Here is a 22,114-nt window from a genome sequence, read left to right as displayed (position 1 = left end):
ATGGGGAGGTGGGTGGGGGGTGGTCTGGGAGTAGGCAGAGGAGAAGAGATGGGTCTTGAGGTGGGACTGGAAGATGGTGAGGGACTCGGAGTCGAGGATATGTTGGGGGAGGGAGTTCCAGAGACTGGGAGCTGCCCTGGAGAATGTCACTCTAAGACTGCAGAGTTTTGCTGTGTGGTAGCTAGTGACACTAAGGTAGCATGAACAGTTTATAAACCAACTGGGGCCGCTCACAAAAGGTTGACTGTTCTTTTGTTTGCGTGATCCCATTCCAGCCCTCAGCGATCACATTACAAACTAAACTAACTATGATGGTAGGTGTCCTCTCAATGAATCATAAAGGCGTATTTGTTGCATCACACAATGTCTGCCAGCTGCAGTCAGGAGTAGGCCTACACTCTCTCCCCACACTGACAAATCACTTAACGACTAATTACTAAACAATGAAATAAAAAGATGACTTCCAACACGATGACTAAAAGTCGAGAGCTCCTCTGCATCCAAGACGGCGGTTTGTGCAGTGAGATCTGGTGATGTACAGACCTACAGAAGACAGGGTCCCCCCCCCCCGGACTGCTCCGAACAGGGACACCTGTGTGGTAATACAACATCTGTCTTGAAGTTGAGGCGTTGTACAGAGTGTGCTGTTTGCTTATGCGTGTCTGTTGTCTTAAAGTCACATATCAGCCTTATTCAGTTAGACTACAAAATAAATGAATTGCGGTTTGTAAATGAATGGGTGTCAACGCAATGTGACTAAAAACACTAAAAAAGGAAAACATTGAAATACCCATATCACCCTAATGTATAAACTTTAGGGGGATATGGTATTATGACACATTTTCTATTGTCTGCACGGTCAGGATGTCTCTTGGACAGTGTCCATGGTTCTTGTCCATTGTGTTTCCTGACTCCATGTGTGTGGACGTTCCAGGTTTAGTGAAAGAGGTGAACCTGGTTCCACTTTGTCAAAGGACTGAATATGAATATGATTAAAAAAATAAAGTTAAACTAACATGATAGACAACATACAATAGAATAGGCCTACAATAAAAACAATATTAAGATTATTACAAAATATATTAATAGGAATTCTAAGTAAACTCCATATATTTCAGAGCACTATTCCGCTGCTCACACTAAACTGATCAGCCAATGTTTATAAAGTATTTGTACTCTAATACAGGGCTTAAAGCAAGAAAGATTTGTGAGCCTGAATAGTTGTCCAGGGGGAAATGTTTACAATGTATTGAATTAAGTATTAAAGGAATTTAAAACTGCTCTATGCCTGAAATCAGGCATGGTGCCTGAGAACTTTAAGCCCTGCTATTATGGTTCGTGTAAAGCCAACTGGTGTGACGTCAGATTTACTGAACGTTTACCATAGCTCGGCTTCGGAACTTCTTCTTTGACCCGACAACACTGTCAGAGACCAGACGCTCACTAAAGGCTTGTTGACTCCTGCCTCCCTGAGCCCGGGGCCAAAGTAGTGTTCCTATTGTTCCTATGAACGCTCCTCGTTCTCCTGTTGTCTGCACAGCGTTTCGTTTGCGATACCGACAGAAAGGCGTCGGTTAACCGGGGATGAGACTAGTTCTGTCTCGAGGAGAGTCCTCATCACACAACAACGCACAACACAATGCGAAGGAGGGACCCTCACGGAGAGAGCATGGCGTCTCAGATCGGACTTCGGGTGGCCATCCACTTTTCAAAGAGACAGGATTTAATGGAAACTGACTAACTAGCTGTGCGTGTAGGCCTGTGTGCGTGTAGACCTGTGTGTGTTTGCTTTATAACCAGTTATCTCTCTAGATAGTGAATGAACGAGGACGGCGCCGTATCCACTACACGCACATTGCCTCTGCACAACATCATTGCAACACAAAAAAACATCATAGTAAAGTATAACGTAATAACAACATCCGTCTGAACAACAGAATAGCGTCCCCCTGCATCCCCCTTCGACCCTTATTGCGCGTTCTGGTCGAACCTTACCCATCATCTCCCGACCGACACGCCGCCTCGCAGTGCGCCATCTCCGCCACCATCCTCGGGGTGGATCCTCCTCCCTTCCTCCTGCTCCACCCTGTTCACTTTGTGTGTTGATACTTGTGTGTCGGTGTCCGTCCTCCTCTGAGCGCAGGTGCGTTACGCAGGCACGCGTGCTCCCTCCCTCCCCCCGGATGTTATGCTAAGAAGTGTGTGTGTGTGTGTGTGTGTGTGTGTGTGTGTGTGTGTGTGTGTGTGTGTGCGCGCGCGCGTGCGTGTGTGACCACAGCTACGTTACTATCACAGAAAAGAGTACTGGGAGCGCTCTTGAATAGCTCTTTACTGGTTGACTTAATAACGACTTAATAATGCAGCTACCATTTTCTCCCACTTTGACACACTAATATGCAAATTATTGCCTGTTCAACGACCAATCATAGTTAGTCGTGATTTATTTCAGTCTTTAAACGTGACACATAAGCTATACGTCATTACGTATTCCTGCTTTGAGCGGGAAAATATGCATCCGCTTCAGGCTGCACACCAGGTGTCACGTGAGACCAGATAATAAAATGACGACTGGTGCTGGTGAGGACTAGTGTGTGTGTGTGTGTGTGTGTGTGTGTGTGTGTGTGTGTGTGTGTGTGTGTGTGTGTGTGTGTGTGTGTGTGTGTGTGTGTGTGTGTGTGTGTGTGTGTGTGTGTGTGTGTGTGTGTGTGTGTGTGTGTGTGTGTGTGTGTGTCCTTAGTCACTTGGTAAAATAGCCTGACGATTAATCTTTGTATTCAACTATAAGAGCAAACACTATGTTGGGGTTTACTATAAATACAATCAAAGCGGGCGATAAGATAAAAAAGATTTCATACAACGTATAAAATATAGTATAAAATAAAATATAAAATAAGGAAATAACAGAAAGTTAGGACAAATAGTTCATGAAAGATCAGACTTTATTCGTAGAGTCGTTACAATCACCCACATACACAAGAACTATATCCTGAAAGGCTCATTAATACTTGTACTAAAATGCTATTATTGCTAGTCAGTGCACATTACAATAGTGTGATCGAATAGGCCCTTTGAGGGGGCTCTTCAGGTCTGAAAGCCTGAACCCCCGATTCCCTTTCCCTGTCCTGGGACGGCCCCTAGAACAGCTCCTGGGACGGCCCCTAGAACAGGTCCTGGGAACACTAGCTCTATTGCTAACATTAATATAACTCTCACTAACACTAGCTCTATTGCTAACCCTAAAATAACTCTCACTAACACTAGCCCTATTGCTAACATTAATATAACTCTCACTAACACTAGCCCTATTGCTAACGTTAATATAACTCTCACTAACACTAGCCCTATTGCTAACGTTAATATAACTCTCACTAACACTAGCCCTATTGCTAACGTTAATATAACTGATTATCCTAAAAATAATAAAGAAAAATGTGTTTCGCTTTTGATAACATTTCTGCTGTGTTTGACTGTGAGGTCAGCACTGTGTTAAAATATTTCTCAAACGGCAGTGCCCCCCCGCTGGTGACCCATGCCCCTCTAGTAGATCTGCTCTGGCACCGACTCTGTAAAGTACAAATACTTTGTTACCTTACTTAAGTAGAAGTTTTGGGTAGGCCTATCTATAGGCTACTTTACTGAGTAATTATTTTTCAGCAGACTTTTTACTTCTACTACTTACATTTTCACGCAATTATCTGTACTTTCTACTCCTTACATTTGAAAAATAGCCTCGTTAATCGTATTTCATTTTGGATTGTTTTCACTCAGGTGTTGTGCCAATGTAGTTACCCCCGATAAGAATTGTATCCCGGCTGCGGCAGCGCGCATGCATCCAGTGCAGGCGGAAGTACACACTAGGATTCGATTTCACCCAAGGCTGATGTTTTTCTAAATGTTGGTTATCAACGAGGTTGTAAAGTAGTAATTTACGGCACATCTGTCTAAATAAATGTTTTTATTCTTCCTACGTGTTTGCGATCTTTATTCATTAATTGCACCGCGGCCGAACTGACAGCTGTCTACTGAAAACCAGCTGATCGTATTTTATTCCTGGGGGCCCTACAGCAGGGGTTCTCAAAGTTCTGACAGCTGAGGGCCAATTTAGGAACCCAGAATTTGACTGAGGGCCGCCAAAGGGAAGGAAATTAGGCAGGAAACGCCGTCAGCATCCCAGTGGTGAAAAGAAACATTGCACCGTGGACCTCTGGGAGTGAGGTCAAGTGAGGTCTAAATCACAAAACTGAGGTTCATCCTTTCAAAGTAATGTACAGTCGGATTAAAACTAACAAATGTAACAGGATTTAATTGAAAGCTAGAGAGTCGACTTTTCTCTTTATATTTATTTATTTCTGTTTAAATTAATATTGATATAAGAATTAAAATATATATATATATATATATTATTATTATTATTAATCTTTTTTTTTTTTTTACTTACATCTGTATGTCATTGCAGGCCGTCAGGAATGTTTCTGCGGGCCGCATTGGCCCGCGGCCCGCACTTTGAGAACCTATGCCCTACAAGAATAAAATGCGATCAGCTGGTTTTCAGTGTGGAGTACCCTACAGTGTAGGGTAATCCACACAACATCTGTGGATGTCCCTATAAAATGTCCTGAATAAATAACAATGATAACATTCATCATGGTAGGCCTTATAATGTAGGCCTGTCGCAAATATAGTGCCTTTCATTACCCTACACAAATAAATACGAAAAATAGCCCAAATATGCATACCTTCCCTATAATGCACACTTAATGAAGAATATACATGTTTCTTCTTTCCTAGCCAAAGTAATAGGGGGGACACACATATTTTGTTAGACTGAACTTTCGACCTGCCAAAATATGTATCACCTTTTATTGTATTAAAATGTGTTCATTTTCAATGGGCATGAATGCGGCTGAATGAGTTGCATTCCAAAATGTTCAACATTAACATCTCAATGTAAGAAAAATGTTGTTGTTTTTTGGAGAGGTGGGGTAGTGCACTATAGGCCCCTGTGGCCTAAGCTTTTGTCCATTAAAACCAGTACTTTTACACTTTAACTTGAGTGAAAAGCTTGAGTTGATACTTCAACTTCCACAGAAGTCTTTTTAAACCCCAGTATCTATACTTCTACCTGAGAAATGAATGTGAATATACTTTTGACACCTCTGCGTGAAATCACATCATGTTTATAAAGTCACTTAAATAATTACACTATTGGTCATGACCATGTTAACATAATATACAAAACCTTTTATTTTTATAAAACACTACTAGCTGCCTCTTGGGGAAACTGGAAAAAACTGAATGTTCAAACCATTTTTATTTTTCCCCAAACAGACGTCTTAACATTCCTGGGTCAGGATAATGTTATGATGAAACCCTTGAGAGTGGGATTTTGGTTGGAAAAGCTGCCTCTTGAAAAAAATTCCTATCTATACCCGGCTATAGGAGGTACCTGAGAATGATCATACAAACATGGATCCATCGTTATCGAGAACCGGGGCCCAGGTTAGTTGGCCCATCACTTGTTTTGGTCAATCTTCAGGGCTTTTCTTTCGACTGAGACACTATGAAATCTGCCAAGTAACTATCCTGAGGATTTCTTCATCATGTCTGAGGAAGCAAACAAACAGGGAATTAGTGCACATACAAAACAAAGGTAACCTCCATTGCAATTACAACCGCATTACATTACTACCACAAATAATATTAAATGCAAACTGATTTAGCAAACTAATCTAATGAGAAGTATCCAACATTATGGGGCGTGGCGTCCCCTCTGTTGGGGGTATAGCCAATAGACGTTCACTGTGGGGGGGTGAAGGTGACACGGCCATCGTTGGATGCATAAGGGGTGATAGTGAGGGGGAGTACAGGTACCTTGTGAGGGACTTTGTCATCGGGTGCCACACAAACCACCCCCAGCTCAACACCTCGAAAACCAAAGAGCTGGTCGTAGACTATGGGACGTCTAGACCCCGTCCTGGACCAGTTCAGATCGAGGATGCTGTAGTTTAGAACGAAGCCTCCTATAAGTACCTTGAGCTGTGGCTGGACAACAAGCTGAACTGGGCAAGCAACACAGACCATCTGTACCGGGAAGACCAAAGCAGACGGTACTTCCTGCGGAGGCTGCGATCATCTGGAAACACCTGTGTATGTTCTACCAGTCTGTGGTAGAACATACACAGCGTTCGCCCGCGTTCTTTTCTACGCTGTGGTGCTGGGGGGGCAGCATATCTAACGGACTCATCAAGGCTGGACCAGCTGATCAGGCGGGCCGGCTCTGGTCGGCATGAAGTGGACTCTGGTGACAGCAGCGGAGAGGAGAACATCCAAAAGACTGCTGGCTATTCTGGGCAATGTCAGCCATCCTCTGCACACTGTCACCAGCAGCCAGAGGAGCTCGTTCAGCGACAGGATGCTCCTCAACACCAACAGACTGAAGAACTCTTTTGTCCCCCGAGCCATTAAACTGTACACCTCACTACAGGCCTGACCCACCACCCTACAAAAATATAACACAGTATCAAACACAACTTGACTGTTTGATACACTGTTTCTTGCACTGTTTAAGCACTCCTGCATGTCAATAAACGATAATGAATCACTGGATCCCAGTGGATTAAAGGACAAAGAAGCTCCCCTCTTGTCAAAACAAAGCTGGCAGTGACCGTTTCTTTAAAAAGTACATTCATGGTAACAACTCACCCACACCAGCAGGAGAAGAGATCAGACCCAGGGTGGAGCATAAGTCATGGTCCTTCTTCTTCATACAATCAATCATTATCCGACTTGCTCTCTCCCCTTTACTGATCACCATGTCGATCAGACACCGTGCTCGGTCTGCTCTGATCTTGTGTTCCTGCATCACAGAGTCCATGTCCTCAGTACTGAACACTTTCTGCTGCCAAAGGTCATCCAGGAGACCTTTGATAACTGGGATTGAAACTCTCTGCACAAATTCAAGACGGACCCTTCGAAGCTCCCCTGGAAGAGAAATCAAAAAGTGATATAAAATGACAATGCGCAAACATGATAAATGAGGCAGGGTGTTCAACACATAGTTCTGAATTGTTGACGTCAGAATTATGGAGACTCTTCTTAACCTCTGTAAATATTAAACCGTTTGTCGTACCACCTTGTCCCCCACAACATATCTCATCAATAACATGTTTGTTTGATGTACATATCTCAAAATATGGTGCAATAAGTCCACTGTTCCATAATAATAAGTAGTTTCTCGTCATAGTGTTATACTAAGTCATAAGAAGTAATACGGTCAGTGATGTGATGTGTATTGGGTCAGCAGTCTGTTCTCTAGCCTACATTAACAGCGTTCACTAGTCGGCCAGATGTTTTAAGTACAGGTATGTAGGAAGGTAGCGCTATGCGTTTATGAGGTGCCAAACAAATCGGTACAAAGAACATACAGCACAACTAATTAATAGTCTAGTCCTTGACCCGCTGTAGGAGGCTGGGCTACAAAAAGTAAACTATTGACAACGACCCTGATCGTCATTCAGATATTGTTCCCAGTTCAGATCAATAATTCTAAAAAACCCATCAGTAATGTCAAAAGTAAAAAGTCAAATGTCTTTTTGGGGTAGTTTTCGGGTAGTTGTGATGAACTCTACTTACCTTCCATAGTTGACAGCGTGGCTTCGCGCCGATTCACCTTACTTTCGTTTTCCCCACCCACTTCCTGAAGGCTACTTGCCGTTTTTTTTATTGGTATATTACGAATCCTCATAGAACTATGAGGCTGGTTCCATGCATGCAGATTAGCCATCAACAGTTAACTGTTGAGGATAAAACAGATTCGTATCATTTTAATATGTACCAGAGCTTTTGTCTAAACGTGATAGAGACCTACAGAGAAGTTTTGGGGGACCCTTCCACGACTCTTTAATATATTACAATATTTGGCTTCCTTTAGTTTTCATATTTTAGTTGCAGGCTGACGCGAATACTCGACCACATTTGCTATATTAGATCATTTATCTTTTCATCTTAGTCCTTGTTTAAACTTGACAATTGAAATGATCAAATAATATAAATACTTAATTTGATAAGGTATAGCAATATTTAAATAACAAATGAAGCAAGAAAGCACCCTTTGGTAAAAAGTTTTTATTTCCCCTTTCAAAGTAAATCAGGAGCAATGTGGACGGATTGGACGGGAAAAACAAAGCTAAACAGGAGAAATTCCCTGAAATGTATCAAGTTTATACCAATCTACACAATACATTTCTAAAAGAAAATATAAAGAGTGAAGCTGGCTACAATAAGCTACATCTAGGTAAGGCCTAAAATAAAAACAGTACCCTCCATATTCATGATAATGTATTCATATCTATATCTGGATATAAGAGGGACCTGAGCGGAATATCTTAGCAAAGGCTTATTCTAAACACTTCCAGAGTCAACAGAACTATTGTAAACTGCAGGACTGACTCATGGAGTCCATCGTTGTGATTCCAATAAGACATCGAGCAGCTCAGGAAAGGAGGGCCTTGGTCTGATGCTGTCATTTGGCCGCATCCGGCCGACCAGCAAACACTCAGACAGCTTCACTGTTTCACGTTGTTTGGTCGTCGCTTGCGTTTTGGTCCATCACATGTCTCCATGGCTTTCTTTCCCCGGAGAAGTCTCCTGCATAAGGGCCTCTGCAAATGCCATTGCCATGTCATTTAACTGGGCGTTGTACCATTTCTGAGGAAGCAAACGACGGACAGGAAATGAGTACAAATCAGTTTCCATCACAAACAAACTCCCTGAGGATCACAGCACTCCTCATCCCTCCATCTTGTTTCACATCATTCACAGAAAACAGATTGTCATTCTCCACCCCCCTTCATATCCCATGTGGCTGTGGACACCATTTAATGGGGACTGCCCATTGAACAGTCTGCTGTACGCTGTCAATCGTTTTACAGAGGTGTTATAATATCTATGACAGTGGTCCACAACCACACCAAGTGAACCAGAAGTATCATATAAAAAGTGATTAATTGATCAAATAAGCAAACTGCTTTCAGTGGTACTTTATAGAAACAAGAGACAAAGAAAGTAATGGTTATTTGTATATATTATTTTCTTTATGTATATATTAACTTGTAAAGCATTATGAATAGGCTGGTCAGAGTTTCATTGATCAATGCTCATGCATGATAGACGTTCACTGTGTGGGGGTGAAGTACGTTACCCGTCAATAACTGATGAGTCTCGACCGGTAGGTCCTCCAGGTCTTCCAGACCTTCCAGCAGGTCCTGTGCTGTGGCCTTTCCTTTCCTTCTACAGCGCATCCACAGCAGCAACATCTTCAGCTTCTGCATGGCCACATCCATGTATCTGTCTGCCTTGATGTTGTCCAGATCTGTGATTCTCAGCTCCAGGTGGATGGCAACCTGCTCCCACTCCTTCCCCAGCGTTTTGGCCACCTGCAGGAGCTGCTTATGGGACAGATCCCGCCCTTCTGGCCGGTTTCTGTTGTTTCCGTCTGGGTAAAAGACATCCAAGCAGGCAGGGCATATTAGAGTTCCATCCCTAGGAGTAGCACAGATGTAGCTCCATTTCACCAGTGCAGAAGTTAGCTCTGGATGCCTTTCATCCCAAACCAGAGTCGAACGTCTAGAGACACTTGAATGAGTCATGATTTCATGATTTCAGATTCCAAAATCCAACCAATATCACAAGGACTTACAGGAAGGATTGCATTTGTGTTGAACACAACTTGGAAGGATTTTGGGCATGGTTTTCATCGAAAGACTATCAATCCTTTTTCTTACAGGTAGTACAATTATCAGACCTTTATCTTTTTGTTTCTTTTCTTTTGCATATTAGTGTTATACGACGATACGACGATGTTATAATGGTCCGCAACCTCGAGTAACTGATCTTTAGTCATTGAGTTCATTATTATTACCAATAAACTTCTATTTAATTTCCAAATCAACAAATTTTCCCCCAAGACCTAACTAAAAGTAGACCATACCTTCTTCAGGTGGCGTGAGAATGGGGATATCAAGCAAAAGCCCGCAAGTCCGGAAGAGCCACCGGTTGATAGTGACTCCACGGACAAGGGAAATGCCCCTGAGACGACTGCTTTTTGGTGCCTTGTGCCACCCAAAAAAAACAAACCAAAATAACAAATCGCGCATCCGAAGATACGCACTCAGCCTCTACAGGGAAACTTATCGATCAAAATCCCAAACCGACGTTTAACAAAAGACAATCAAGCGAATTTGAAGATGTTCCCCAAATTCAGCTGTGGTGCAAAATTACAGCCACTACGAGCCAGTCTCACATTGAGCTTTCCCCAAACGCGCTGTTTCGGTGTCTGTAGCTTTAATGCAAATGAGGAGGACAGAGGCGGGTCAAGGAGGAGGGTGGGGGTGTGGCCCTGAGCAGCTTGCAGCCACGGTACCATGCGCTCTGTTTACAGTGGATGTATCGCAATGGCGAGGCGCACACAGCCTTTAGCCGTGTTCTGTAAATATTCTAGAACACTCCTGGTGCTCCGGCGGGAGTCCTGGAGCTCTATATCTCAATAATATCATATTATACATAGATATCTATATCATATAATATATATTATCACGGCCAAAAGCTGTGTGCGCCTCCAGACGATATTATGAATCACAAACAACTGCGTCGGGTTCTCCGACGTCTCTGGTTCTTCCACGTCCACATCAATCTGAAGTAGACTGAACCACGACATGGAGGAGAAAGGGATTGTTGCCCGCGAATGTGTCCCGCTTGAGCCCCGCTTCCCGCTGCCGAGGGACCACCGCCTCGGCAGCTGTCAGCGCTTAGGCATCACCGCCTCCTGCAGTGGGAAGCGGGGCTCAAGCGGGACACATTCGCGGCCAACAATCCCTTTCTCCTCCATGTCGTGGTTCATGTACTTCAGGGAAAGTTCCTTTCCCCCAATTCCTTCTCCACCATGGCTGAGATAACCCCCACTACGAGTCTCGTTGTGGAAATACCGGAGATGAGAGTCCGACGTGTTATGCGCCACAACACCAACAGCAGAACGGTTATCCAAATAACAAAGAAGTGTACAACACTTGCGTTACAGTGTGTGTAATCACACACACACACACACACACACACACACACACACACACACACACACACACACACACACACACACACACACACACACGGCGCTCGCACGGTCGCTCTGGGCTGGCAAGGCAGAGAAAGGGGAGGTGGCATCTCCCCTTATGACGACATACGGGGAAAATTCCAAAACGGCGCGTCTGAGCTTGGTTTTTTCAAAGGCGGAGCAGCATGCCTAGTGCTCATTTTTCACCCAACAAAATTTCAAGCTACTGGGGGAGCATAGGTAGGCTAGGAGAACTCATATTAATGTTAGAAAACCTCAGAAAGTAAAATTGTCATGCCATGGGATCTTTAAGCCCAACATACACCGGTGCCGAAGAGCTGCATCAAAACGAACGCCCCCATTATTCCCGACGTACTACTCCACACCGGCGGCGGCTAGACGCACGCCAGCGCTCGGTGGCGTGCCGCCCCGCTATCCTTCACGCCACTGTTCTATTGCCTAGCGTCGCCGCCCCTGAAAAAGCGCTTTTTTAAAGCTGTTTGGCACATCCCGGCTTGATACGAGGTCCTGTACACAGGGAGATTGTTCATACACCAGACGAATAATTCCACAATGCAAAAATAATGAGCAATGACTGCAAATAAAGTGACTAAAACGTAAATAAAGTGCCCGACAGTATATAAAGTAACTATGAATTAATGTGACTATCATTGAAAGCACAAACAGAGGATAATGGGCATCAGGGCCATATATGTAGCCATAAAACAACTGGTATGACGTTATGGTAGCCTATACCGACTTTGTTTGTTGATCTGCTGCTTTCAAACATAATCACAACGGTGCTGCAGCGCGACGCTTCCTAATGGTGCTAGGGGCGGCATTTGACACGCGTAAACTGCGCACTGCAGCGCTTCGGCGCAGGTGTTTGGCCTGCTTTAAAACTATGCTAGGCTCCAGGCTACAGTGCTGGAGTGTTAAAGCTATGCTAGGCTCTGGGCTACACTGCTGTAGTATAAAGCTATATGCTAGGCTCCAGGCTACACTGCTGGAGTGTGAAGTTACACAGAGTATTCCTCATTCACCTTGAGACGAATCCTCTCCTGTCTCCACTTCTGAAACATCACAGAGTTATGGTGAAATACTTTTTTTAACCCTGAGGGCCCTGTGAGAGCCGTGGAGCTCGGGGACTCATTGGGGCGAGTCTACGTGAGCAGGGGCCCTCAGTGGAGCTGGACATTGAGTTTGGGGAAATCTGATTCAAAAATTGGAAGATGGGAAATCCCGCTGAGGAGATAAATGGGGAACTGCAGCCACGCCCTCCCATTCATTACCAACTCAGAGACCTCGATTCAATCCCCCATTTCAATTCACAACTCAAAGCAGATCTGCTCAAAGCCGCCTATTCCATCTGATGCCAATTGCTATGTCGCTTATTGTTGTTTCTTTTTAATGGCTTTTGTGTACCTTTGTACGGTGTCCTTGAGTGCAGAGAAAGGCGCCTTCAAGTTAAATGTATTATTACTATTATTATTATTTCTAACTCTATTACTAGCACTTGCTCTATTGCTTACCCTAATATAATTGGGGACCACCTTCCATTCCGACATACCCCCACTCCGACATTGACGTCTAATTGTCAGAGGGGCGGCACTTCCATTGTTTTCAAGCGTCCCACCACTCCGACAATTTCTGTTTCCATTGTCGGAGTGGCGGTTCTTAACTTTTTTTCAAACGTCCCACCATTCCGACATGAGGTCATTGATATAAATTGCATTACTATTATTGTACTTTAATTAATTGATATGATTATTTCTTAGTTTCATGCGCTGTAGTGTCCTACACTGACATTCGCTCACCAACAAGAGCCGGCTCTTTCGGCTCCCAAACGGCCCATTTTTGACTTTTTCTAATATCAAATTGCTGTAGCCGATTGTTTTCATTGCATATGAGCGCAACACGCATGATCCTTGTCTAGCCACACTTGAGGTTTGGACAAGGAGCCATGGAATGGCTCCTTGTCCAAACCTTGCACGCTTGATACAGGTGTCCCTCAAGGCTCGGTGCTGGGGCCTCTTCTGTTCGCCCTCTACACCAGATCTCTGGGCTCTGTAATTACATCCCACGGCTTTTCCTATCACTGCTATGCTGACGACACTCAGCTATTTCTCTCCTTTCCCTCATCTGACAAAGCCCTGATTGCAACACGCATATCTGAATGTCTGGCAGAAGTCAGCACCTGGACAACTGCCCATCACCAGAGGCTTAACCTCAACAAGACTGAGCTCCTCCTAATACCAGGGAAAGACTGCCCACACATGGACTTACTGGTCACTGTTGAGAACATCACTGTATCTCCTTCTCCAACTGCCAAAAACCTTGGTGTAGTGTTGGACAATCAGTTGTGCTGCACCGCAAACATCACTGCGGTGGCCCGGTCCTGCAGATTTGCACTTTACAACATCCGCAGGATCCGGCCCTTCCTCACAAGGGAAGCAGCTCAGCTTCTAGTCCAATCCCTGGTCATCTCCCGCCTCGACTACTGCAACTCGCTCCTGGCTGGACTCCCTGCCTCTGCGATTAAACCCTTGCAGCGCATCCAGAATGCGGCAGCGCGCCTCGTGTTCAACCTACCAAAGTTCTCACATGTAACCCCCCTCTTCCGAGACCTCCACTGGCTCCCTGTAATAGCTCGCATCAGATTCAAGATGATGGTACTGGCATACAAGGCAGTCGATGGAACTGCCCCTGCCTACCTCCAAGCATTAGTAAAGCCACACACCCCAGCTCAATCCCTCCGCTCAACTACCTCAGCTGGACGTCTGGTACCGCCATCGCTAAGATCGCAAGCAAAGGTCGATCAGCAAAGTCACAACTTTTCTCTGTTTTGGGACCTCAGTGGTGGAACGAGCTCCCTACCGATGTCAGGACCGCAGAGTCGCTCACCAGCTTCCGCAAAAGACTCAAAACTCACCTGTTCAGAGTTCATCTTGACTCTGCATAGAAACCAATGCACAGCCACCATTGAATGTTGTACGTCCTGGCACTTGTACATTGCACTTATTCAAGGTACTTGATTGTGTAGCATCTACAGTACCTGCTATCGCTGCTTTACACGGGGAATGGGTTAGCCTAGCGATTGTAATACTGGCACTTGGTTCTATGAACGTCTTTACTGTACCGACAGCGATATATTGTTTCACTTCTTATGACAAATGTACTTATTGGAACAAATGCACTTATTGTAAGTCGCTTTGGATAAAAGCGTCTGCTAAATGCCCTAAATGTAAATGTAAATGTAATCCGTTTCATCCAGCACCCGGAGGCCAGCCGACCGAACAACAAATAAACGACGAAAAAAGAAATGCAAAGTTCATGGGGAGTGGGTGGGGGGTGGTCTAGGAGTAGGCAGAGGAGAAGAGATGGGTCTTGAGGTGGGACTGGAAGATGGTGAGGGACTCGGAGTCGAGGATATGTTGGGGGAGGGAGTTCCAGAGACTGGGAGCTGCCCTGGAGAATGCTCAGTCGCTAAGACTGCAGAGTTTTGCTGTGTGGTAGCTAGTGACACTAAGGTAGCATGAACAGTTTATAAACAAACTGGGGCCGCTCACAAAAGGTTGACTGTTCTTTTGTTTGCGTGATCCCATTTCAGCCCTCAGCGATCACATTACAAACTAAACTAACTATGATGGTGTCCTCTCAATGAATCATAAAGGCGTATTTGTTGCATCACACAATGTGTGGCAGCTGCCTTCTGTTGGGGGGTTTTATTACGTTGAAGTACTTTGCAGAAGTGAAGATAAGAGAGAATCCAGACAGCTCTGAACAGACTGCTCTGAACAAGGACACCTGTGTGGTAGCATAGCATCTCTTGAAGTTGAGGCGTTGTACAGAGTGTGCTGTTTGCTTATGCGTGTCTGTTATCGTAAAGTCTCACATCAGCCTTGTTCAGTTAGACTACAAAATAAATGAATTGCTGTTTGTAAATGAATGCAATGTGACTAAAAACATTAAAAAAGGACAACATTGAAATAGCCCCGCCCTGGGTTAGGATGGTACTGAGAGCCATACTTTCAGGTCTGTTGGTCCTTCCTTACATGTCTCAGAGTGTCTCTATCTGTTTAAATATAAACACCCATATCCCCCTAATGAATAAACTTTAGGGGGATATGGTATTATGACACATTTTCCCTTGTCTGCACGGTCAGGATGTCTCTTGGACAGTGTCCAAGGTTCTTGTCCATTGTGTTTCCTGACTCCATGTGTGTGGACGTTTCAGGTTTAGTGAAAAAGGTAAAAGCGGTTCCACTTTGTCAAAGGACTGAATATGGTAGACCAATTATTAAGTTGTTATTAAGTCACCCAGTAAAGAGCCATTCAGGGGAGTAGCGCTCCCAGTATCCTTGTCTGTGACAGTAACGTAGTGGCTGTGGTCACACAGGATTCCAGTTGTGGATGGGCCCAGGCACGGCGTTATGGGTGGGCCTGAAGGACCTACGACCATCCACTTTTCAACAGGCCCACCCAAAACTTTTCTTGAAAGAAAAAATACATATTCTTAAACGCTTTATGTTTGCAATGCAGCAATCTTTGTTGATATTGATGCTTGATCCGATTTGCATTAAAGGGCTGTTCTTCGTGGATGATCGTGAAATCGTGGTAGGCTATATTATTAGTTATTATCTCATAGTAGCTGCTACAATTGAATGCATCTTCTTTGTATAATAATAAGCCAACTCAGTACAACATGCACATCCCCAGATCTGAGTGAACACTGAAGTTTTTTTTTAATCTATCACCTCTGCAGTAGCCTCCCAACATTGCACCTACAATGCACTTGCACACTCACAACAGAAATCCCAAGGAGACTCTCTTATTGCATTCCAAATTTGCAAACGTTTTTTTTTGTATTAGTATCTGTATTTAACTGGTCCTTCAATCCATAGCCTTGTTGATCGAGGTTACCGAGTGCTGTCAGTAGGCAAAATAATTTGAACATTTGGCACAATATTGAGTTTGTGCCAAATGTTAGCACAAACAAGTTATCAGGACAGCAGCCAAAGCGAAGCTTTGGAGGCAAGTTAGCTTTAGCTGCCGTTCTGATAACTGTCAATATTGTGCCAAATGTGCAAGTTCTTTTGTCTATTGAAATAACAAGGTTGAACCCACTAATGAGGATAAGTGTACAGAATGCATATTGATGAATAAATCACATTCTTTAATTAAAATTTCAAGTTGAAGCCACTAATGAGGATAAGTCAACAGAATCCACATTAGTCCACTTTATTTTGAACTTGCAAAGCAAGGTTGAAACAACAATTACTGTACTGTTATGTTGACTCACAGAAGGCAATTCAAAGCTTAACTAGACTCAAAATAATGAGTTGTTTTTACTTGAAATTTTAAGGCAGCTGGGAAACTTATGATTTTAAGTCGAACCAAGTAGATATGTTTTACAGTGTGTGTGCCTGTAGACCTGTGTGTGTTTGCTTTATAACTTTATCTCTCTAGATAGTCAAATGGACGAGGACGGCGCCGTATCCACTACACGCACATTGCCTCTGCACAACATCATTGCAACATAAAAAAACATCATAGTAAAGTATAACCTAATAACAACATCCGTCTGAACAACAGAAGTAGCGTCCCCCTGCATCCCCCTTCGACCCTTATTGCGCGTTGTGTTGTCGAACCTTACCCATCGTCTCACGACCGACACGCCGCCTCGTAGTACGCCATCTCAGTCAGACCCCATCTCAGTCTGCGGGCAAGCCAGCCGCCAGCCAGCCGACGATCGAGAACGAGTGTGCTCCCTCCCTCCCCCCGGATGTTACGCTGAGAGGTGTGTGTGCGTGTGTGTGCGCGCGTGTGTGTGCGCGTGTGTGTGTGTGCGTGTGTGTGTGCGTGTGTGTGTGTGTGTGTGTGTGCGTGTGCGTGTGACCACAGCTACGTTACTATCACAGACAAGGCTACTGGGAGCGCTATACTCCATTGAATGGCTCTTTACTGGGTGACTTAATAACGACTTAATGATTGGTCTACCATTTTCTCCCACTTTGACACAGGAATATGCAAATTATTGCTCAGTCATGTTTTATTTCAGTTTGGAAACGTAACACATAAGCTAAACGTCATTACGTATTCCTGATTTGAGCGGGAAAATGTGCAGGCTGCACATCAGTCAAAACGCCGCCAGGTGTCACATGAGACAAGATTATAAAATGACGACGAAGACTTGCGCGTGTGTGTGTGTGTGTGTGTGTGTGTGTGTGTGTGTGTGTGTGTGTGTGTGTGTGTGTGTGTGTGTGTGTGTGTGTGTGTGTGTGTGTGTGTGTGTGTGTGTGTGAGAGTGTGTGTGTGTGCGTGCGTTCTTGTTAGTCACTTGGTAAAATTGCCTGACGATTAGCCTTTTGTATTCGACTAAAGACCAGGTTGGGGTTTACTGTAAACCAATCAAAGCGGGCGATAAGATAAAAAGCCTTCATACAACTAATAAAAAATCGGACTACATTGGTCGAGTCTTTATAATCGCCAACATACACAAGACTATAACCTTTGCATACTTGTACTAAAATGGTTGCATTGCTAGTCGGTGCTAGTAAAGTGTGATCGAATAGGCCCTTTGAGGGGGCTCTTCAGGTCTGAAGGCCTGAACCCCCGATCCCCTTTCCCTGTCCTGGGACGGCCCCTAGAACAGCTCCTGGGACGGCCCCTAGAACAGCTCCTGGGACGGCCCCGGGCTTTAAGAGCCCCCCCCCCCCCCCCCCCCCCCCCCCCCCCCCGGGCTTTAAGAGCCCCCCCCCCCACACACACACACACACACACACACACACACACATGAATGATGTTAACGCTAACCCCACTCTAACCTTAACCCTACTCCTAACACTAGCTCTATTGCTAAACCTAATTCAACCATATTAGTTATTAGGTAGTGGTGGTGGTGGTGCTAAGAGGTGGTGAGGGTGGAGGTGGAGGAGGTGGTGCTGGGGGAGGATTGAGACACTGCTCACTGGGGTGAGCCGTAAGCGTGTGGGAGCAGGAGAGAACCCATCCGAAGGCCCCAGTCCCCAGCCTCGAGTCGGAGAGCCTCCCCGCCTCCCGCTCTCCGAAGGCCCCAGTCCCCAGCCTCGAGTCGGAGAGCCTCCCCGCCTCCCGCTCTCCGAAGGCCCCAGTCCCCAGCCTCGAGTCGGAGAGCCTCCCCGCCTCCCGCTCTCCGAAGGCCCCAGTCCCCAGCCTCGAGTCTGAGAGCCTCCCCGCCTCCCGCTCTCCGAAGGCCCCAGTCCCCAGCCTCGAGTCGGAGAGCCTCCCCGCCTCCCGCTCTCCGAAGGCCCCAGTCCCCAGCCTCGAGTCGGAGAGCCTCCCCGCCTCCCACTCCTGCGGAGGCTGTGGAGGAGGGATTCCTGTCCATCACCTCAGAACACGTGGGAGTGGGGAAACGTTATCCCATATACTGTGTATGCAGATGTTTACAACCTTCAGGTTTCTATCCAGTGTGTGTATGTATGTGTATTTTTGTGTGTGTGCGTGCATGTTGAATGCAGTCATTCGTGTCTAAGTCTGTTTGTGTTTTTGTATGTTTTTTTTGTATTTTGTGTGTGTGTGTGTGTGTGTGTGTGGCATATAGTAATGTATGTCTATGTGTGTGGGGGTATGTACCGTTTTTGTGTTATTGTGTGTGTGTGTGTGTGTGCATGTGTGCGTGAATGTGTGAGCGTGTGTGTGAGTCATCTGCAGATGGGTAGTGCGAGGCTGCTTACCTCAAAGGGTTAAACAGGACCCTAAATACATATGAATATTCCCTTTTTTGACCACTTCCCGGGTCACCAAGTCTCATTGAGGAGATCCAGGAGTCACCTGGACTCATTCTGGCGATACAGAAGAAAGAGATGCTTATGAATGCGCATGCATGGGAATACGTACGTACTCATAGACGTAACTGTCTATGTTACAATGGTAAGACTCATGCATGATGTCATACTTTGGTTTTCAATGCAAGCCGGATTTGGAAAAAGAGATACAGTGGGCCCATACATGAGACGATGCTGCCACACACACACACAGGCAGTCTGTCTCTCCCGCACTCACTCAGAAACTCTCTCTGTCACACAGTCAGAAAACTCCCTCTCACTCTCACTCACACACAGTCACAGACTCTCTCTCTCTCTCTCTCTCTCTCACACACACACACATATACAGTCGCAGTCTCACTATCACTCTCTGACACACACACACACACACACACACACACACGCCCTTCAGCACTGCGAGTAAGCAGGGAGATAAGAGGAGGCCCGTGGGTGTAAGATAGCTGAGGCGTGGGGGTCCCTGCATCCCCACTCAGCAGGTCCTGCCTCTCATAGGGCCCAGGGTGAGGGGAATACACCGAGACCGGGGCCCCCACGCCTCCATCCTGCTACCTGGACCTAGCACTCTGCAGCGCACACACACAAAAAGTATATTATTATACTTTTATTGTATACTAGTATATTGTCTAAACGTGTGTCCGTCCATTTGTGTGTCTGGGTCTGTCCCTGAGTGCAGGGTGGGGGGGAGTAGCAGCAGGAAGGGAGAAAGGATGCACAGAGTTCACTCGATCGCTCGCCACAGCTGCACTTTGTGGTGAACATCAGAAGGGAGGGGAGAGAGAGCGAGAGCGAGAGTGAGAGAGAGAGAGCGAGAGAGAGAGAGAGAATCTCGGAAGCCATTGGATCAATGACCAAACATCTTATGCACTAAGCGACCCTACGTCAGTGACGATTTTACAATGTTGTTTTGTGTTGGGTTTTTAAGTGGGCGGAGCCTGTACAGTGACATGTCATATGGCCCAAAATGGATACTTGTATTCAACTGTCAATTAATTCATTATAGCTATGCAAGTATAGTTTTAAACACACACAAACACACCCACACACACACATAACGCATAAGAGTAATCTCATGCGCCATCCATCCTTGAAAAAAAGCCAACTTTGCCCAGAAACATATCACACATGAAGTGTATGAAGACTGCGTCTGCGTCTCATACCATAGATCAGTGCAGCGGGCTGTGAGGGCTGCAGGATCCATCGATCGTGTGTTTGTTTATCGCTGCCGGCCGGTGTCACGTTTCCTTAATCGAGGGCCACAGAAACATGACGCCCCTTTCAGCGCTCGGCCTCACAATGGCCCCTAATTGGATTAAGCGCACAGAGCATTATCTGCTCCTGGGGGCCGAGAGGCCTCTGGTCAGCGGGGACAGGGGCCCTCAGAAGGCAGAGGGGGGCTTCGTTCTGCGTCCACGCAGGGGCCCGGGTTTGAAGGTCCGCCACACGGCGCTGTGTGGGGACATCTATCACCTGGTCTTATGCTAGTTACCTCTGGTGTGTACGGGGAATGGGTTAACCTAGTGATGGTTAGTGCTCGGCACTCTATGAACATCCTCACTGTACCGACAAAGATGTTGTTTCCCTTTCTTCTGACACATGTACTGATTGTTAGTCGTTTTGGATGAAGGGTCTGCTAAACGCCCTCAACGTGAATGTGAATGTAGCTGAACTTCAGTCAGGTTAGGATATCTGTGACCTGTGACCTCACAGGCCCAAGGGGCTAAAGGATGTGTTATTGAAGATGAGCCACGTCTTGGAAAGAGGAGGATGAGCATCCCTAAGGAGGTCACGGTTGGAGCCGTTATCGGCCATTCCAGCTCTAACGGATCACCATAGTATAACTATTACTGTATTATAACTATTACTGTATCATAACTATAACTAATATGTTCTTATGTGCTAGAAAACTGTCTTCTGGGGAATTGCTGTACTTCCATGAATCCGTGGCAAGACAATGTCCGAATTATTAGACAACAATCAAGGAATCCAAGGCCAGGATCGGCACCCTCCTCCTTCCTGTATCGGGCTCGGCTCGGGGGTTCAGCCGCAGACGGAGGGAGGGTTGGAATCGTCTCTACGGCTGGAAGTGAATCCTCATCAAGGTCAGTGTTTGTGATCATCTCCGATTTCTACTTCTGACGTCTAAAACGGAACCAAGTACGATAAACAAAACGAAGAAAGAACAACATCCTCTATACAGCAGGACTCGGTTACTGCCGGATCGATACTGGAGGGCTGGGCTCACCGGATCTCCCCCCCCCCCCCCCCCCCCCCCCCCCCCCTGTCCCGCTCCGCAGTCCTGCACCGCGCGAGGAGCTGGAGCACGTGATTGGCGCACAGCTGGAAGAGAGGAGACGACCTGGAGGAACACCTGAGCGGACTTTTCTTTTACCGAGACGATCGCTTTACCCCCCCCCCCCCACACACACACACACGCGCACCCCTCACGGCCAGACGGGAGCCACGCGCCGCTCGTCCCCCCCGCAACCGCCACCGACCCGCGCGCTCCGAGGAGACCGGGATGGCGTCGGGGAGGCTCGGTCCCGCCACCGGCACCCTCCTGTCGGCGTGTCTCGTCTCCGCGTGCCAAGCCCTCCAGAGCTGCGCAGAGGTCCACTGCGGTGACGGACAGCGGTGCTGCCCGCCCGGCACCGGGAACGCGAGCGCCGCTACGGTGCGCTGCTGCAAGCTCCCCGTCCACATCTTCTTCGACAACGTGGGCTGGGTGACGCGCAAGCTGTCCGGTATCCTGATCCTGCTGCTGCTGTTCGCCATGGGCTACTTCATCCAGCGGATCATCTGCCCCCCGCGGCCCCGGAGACCCCCGCTCCACGGGGAGCGGCCAGAGGAGCCCGCCCTGTTCCACGGCCCCGCGGGGGGGTCCGCGTCGCAGGACTCGCTGCTGGACCGCTACCCGGAGTACAGTCTCGGGGGCTTCGCCTCGCCCAGCCTGCCGTCCTACGACGAGGTGAAGTACCTGCCCACCTACGAGGAGACTATGCTGGAGATGCGCCGGGACCGCTCCGACGACAACCTGCTGAGCGATGCCGAGCCGAGCGCCTCCGAGGCGGGGAGGACTAGCGCCGCGGCGGGGGGCAGCAGGACCCGGGAGCCGAGGCAGGATGAGCTGGAGCCGGTCTCCGGCCACGGACACTGTTTGCGTGCGTCGCGGAACTCCGTTTGA

The 22,114-nt window shown here is 46.6% G+C and overlaps 4 protein-coding genes across 8 annotated transcripts in view; 1 reads left to right on the top strand and 3 right to left on the bottom strand.

The window, feature by feature from the left end:
- Positions 1–2,132, bottom strand: part of LOC307072889 (uncharacterized protein) — a 10,243-nt gene extending 8,111 nt beyond the window's left edge. For all 5 annotated transcript variants that reach the window (XM_079732449.1, XM_079732450.1, XM_079732451.1 and 2 more), the window contains exon 1: positions 1,996–2,132. In XM_079732449.1, coding sequence (XP_079588575.1) covers positions 1,996–2,048 — 53 coding nt within the window. In that variant the 5' untranslated portion in view covers positions 2,049–2,132. The remainder of the gene's footprint in view (positions 1–1,995) is intronic.
- Positions 2,133–2,927: 795 nt separating this feature from the next.
- On the bottom strand, positions 2,928–7,680 carry LOC307072906 (caspase recruitment domain-containing protein 18-like). Its single transcript, XM_079732477.1, has 3 exons — positions 7,633–7,680; positions 6,703–6,981; positions 2,928–5,604 (listed from the first exon to the last, which is right to left on the bottom strand). Exons 1-3 carry the CDS (start codon positions 7,637–7,639, stop codon positions 5,579–5,581), a joined length of 312 nt encoding a protein of 103 aa, XP_079588603.1. The 5' UTR covers positions 7,640–7,680; the 3' UTR covers positions 2,928–5,578.
- A 429-nt stretch (positions 7,681–8,109) lies between these two features.
- LOC307072904 (death domain-containing protein CRADD-like) lies at positions 8,110–16,872 on the bottom strand. Its single transcript, XM_079732475.1, has 3 exons — positions 16,761–16,872; positions 9,200–9,493; positions 8,110–8,706 (listed from the first exon to the last, which is right to left on the bottom strand). The coding sequence occupies exons 1-3, from the start codon at positions 16,762–16,764 to the stop codon at positions 8,681–8,683; spliced, it is 324 nt and encodes a 107-aa protein (XP_079588601.1). The 5' UTR covers positions 16,765–16,872; the 3' UTR covers positions 8,110–8,680.
- A 4,579-nt stretch (positions 16,873–21,451) lies between these two features.
- Positions 21,452–22,114, top strand: c15h3orf80 (chromosome 15 C3orf80 homolog; the record flags this gene model as incomplete). Its single annotated transcript, XM_079732846.1, has 1 exon — positions 21,452–22,114. The coding sequence occupies one exon, from the start codon at positions 21,452–21,454 to the stop codon at positions 22,112–22,114; it is 663 nt and encodes a 220-aa protein (XP_079588972.1).

Source organism: Pollachius pollachius (assembly GCF_949987615.1).
Source record: "Pollachius pollachius genome assembly, chromosome: 3".
NCBI classification, from domain to species: Eukaryota; Metazoa; Chordata; class Actinopteri; order Gadiformes; family Gadidae; genus Pollachius; species Pollachius pollachius.
The sequence above is the reverse complement of the archived record's forward strand: the minus strand, read 5'-3'. Positions and strand labels throughout refer to the sequence as shown.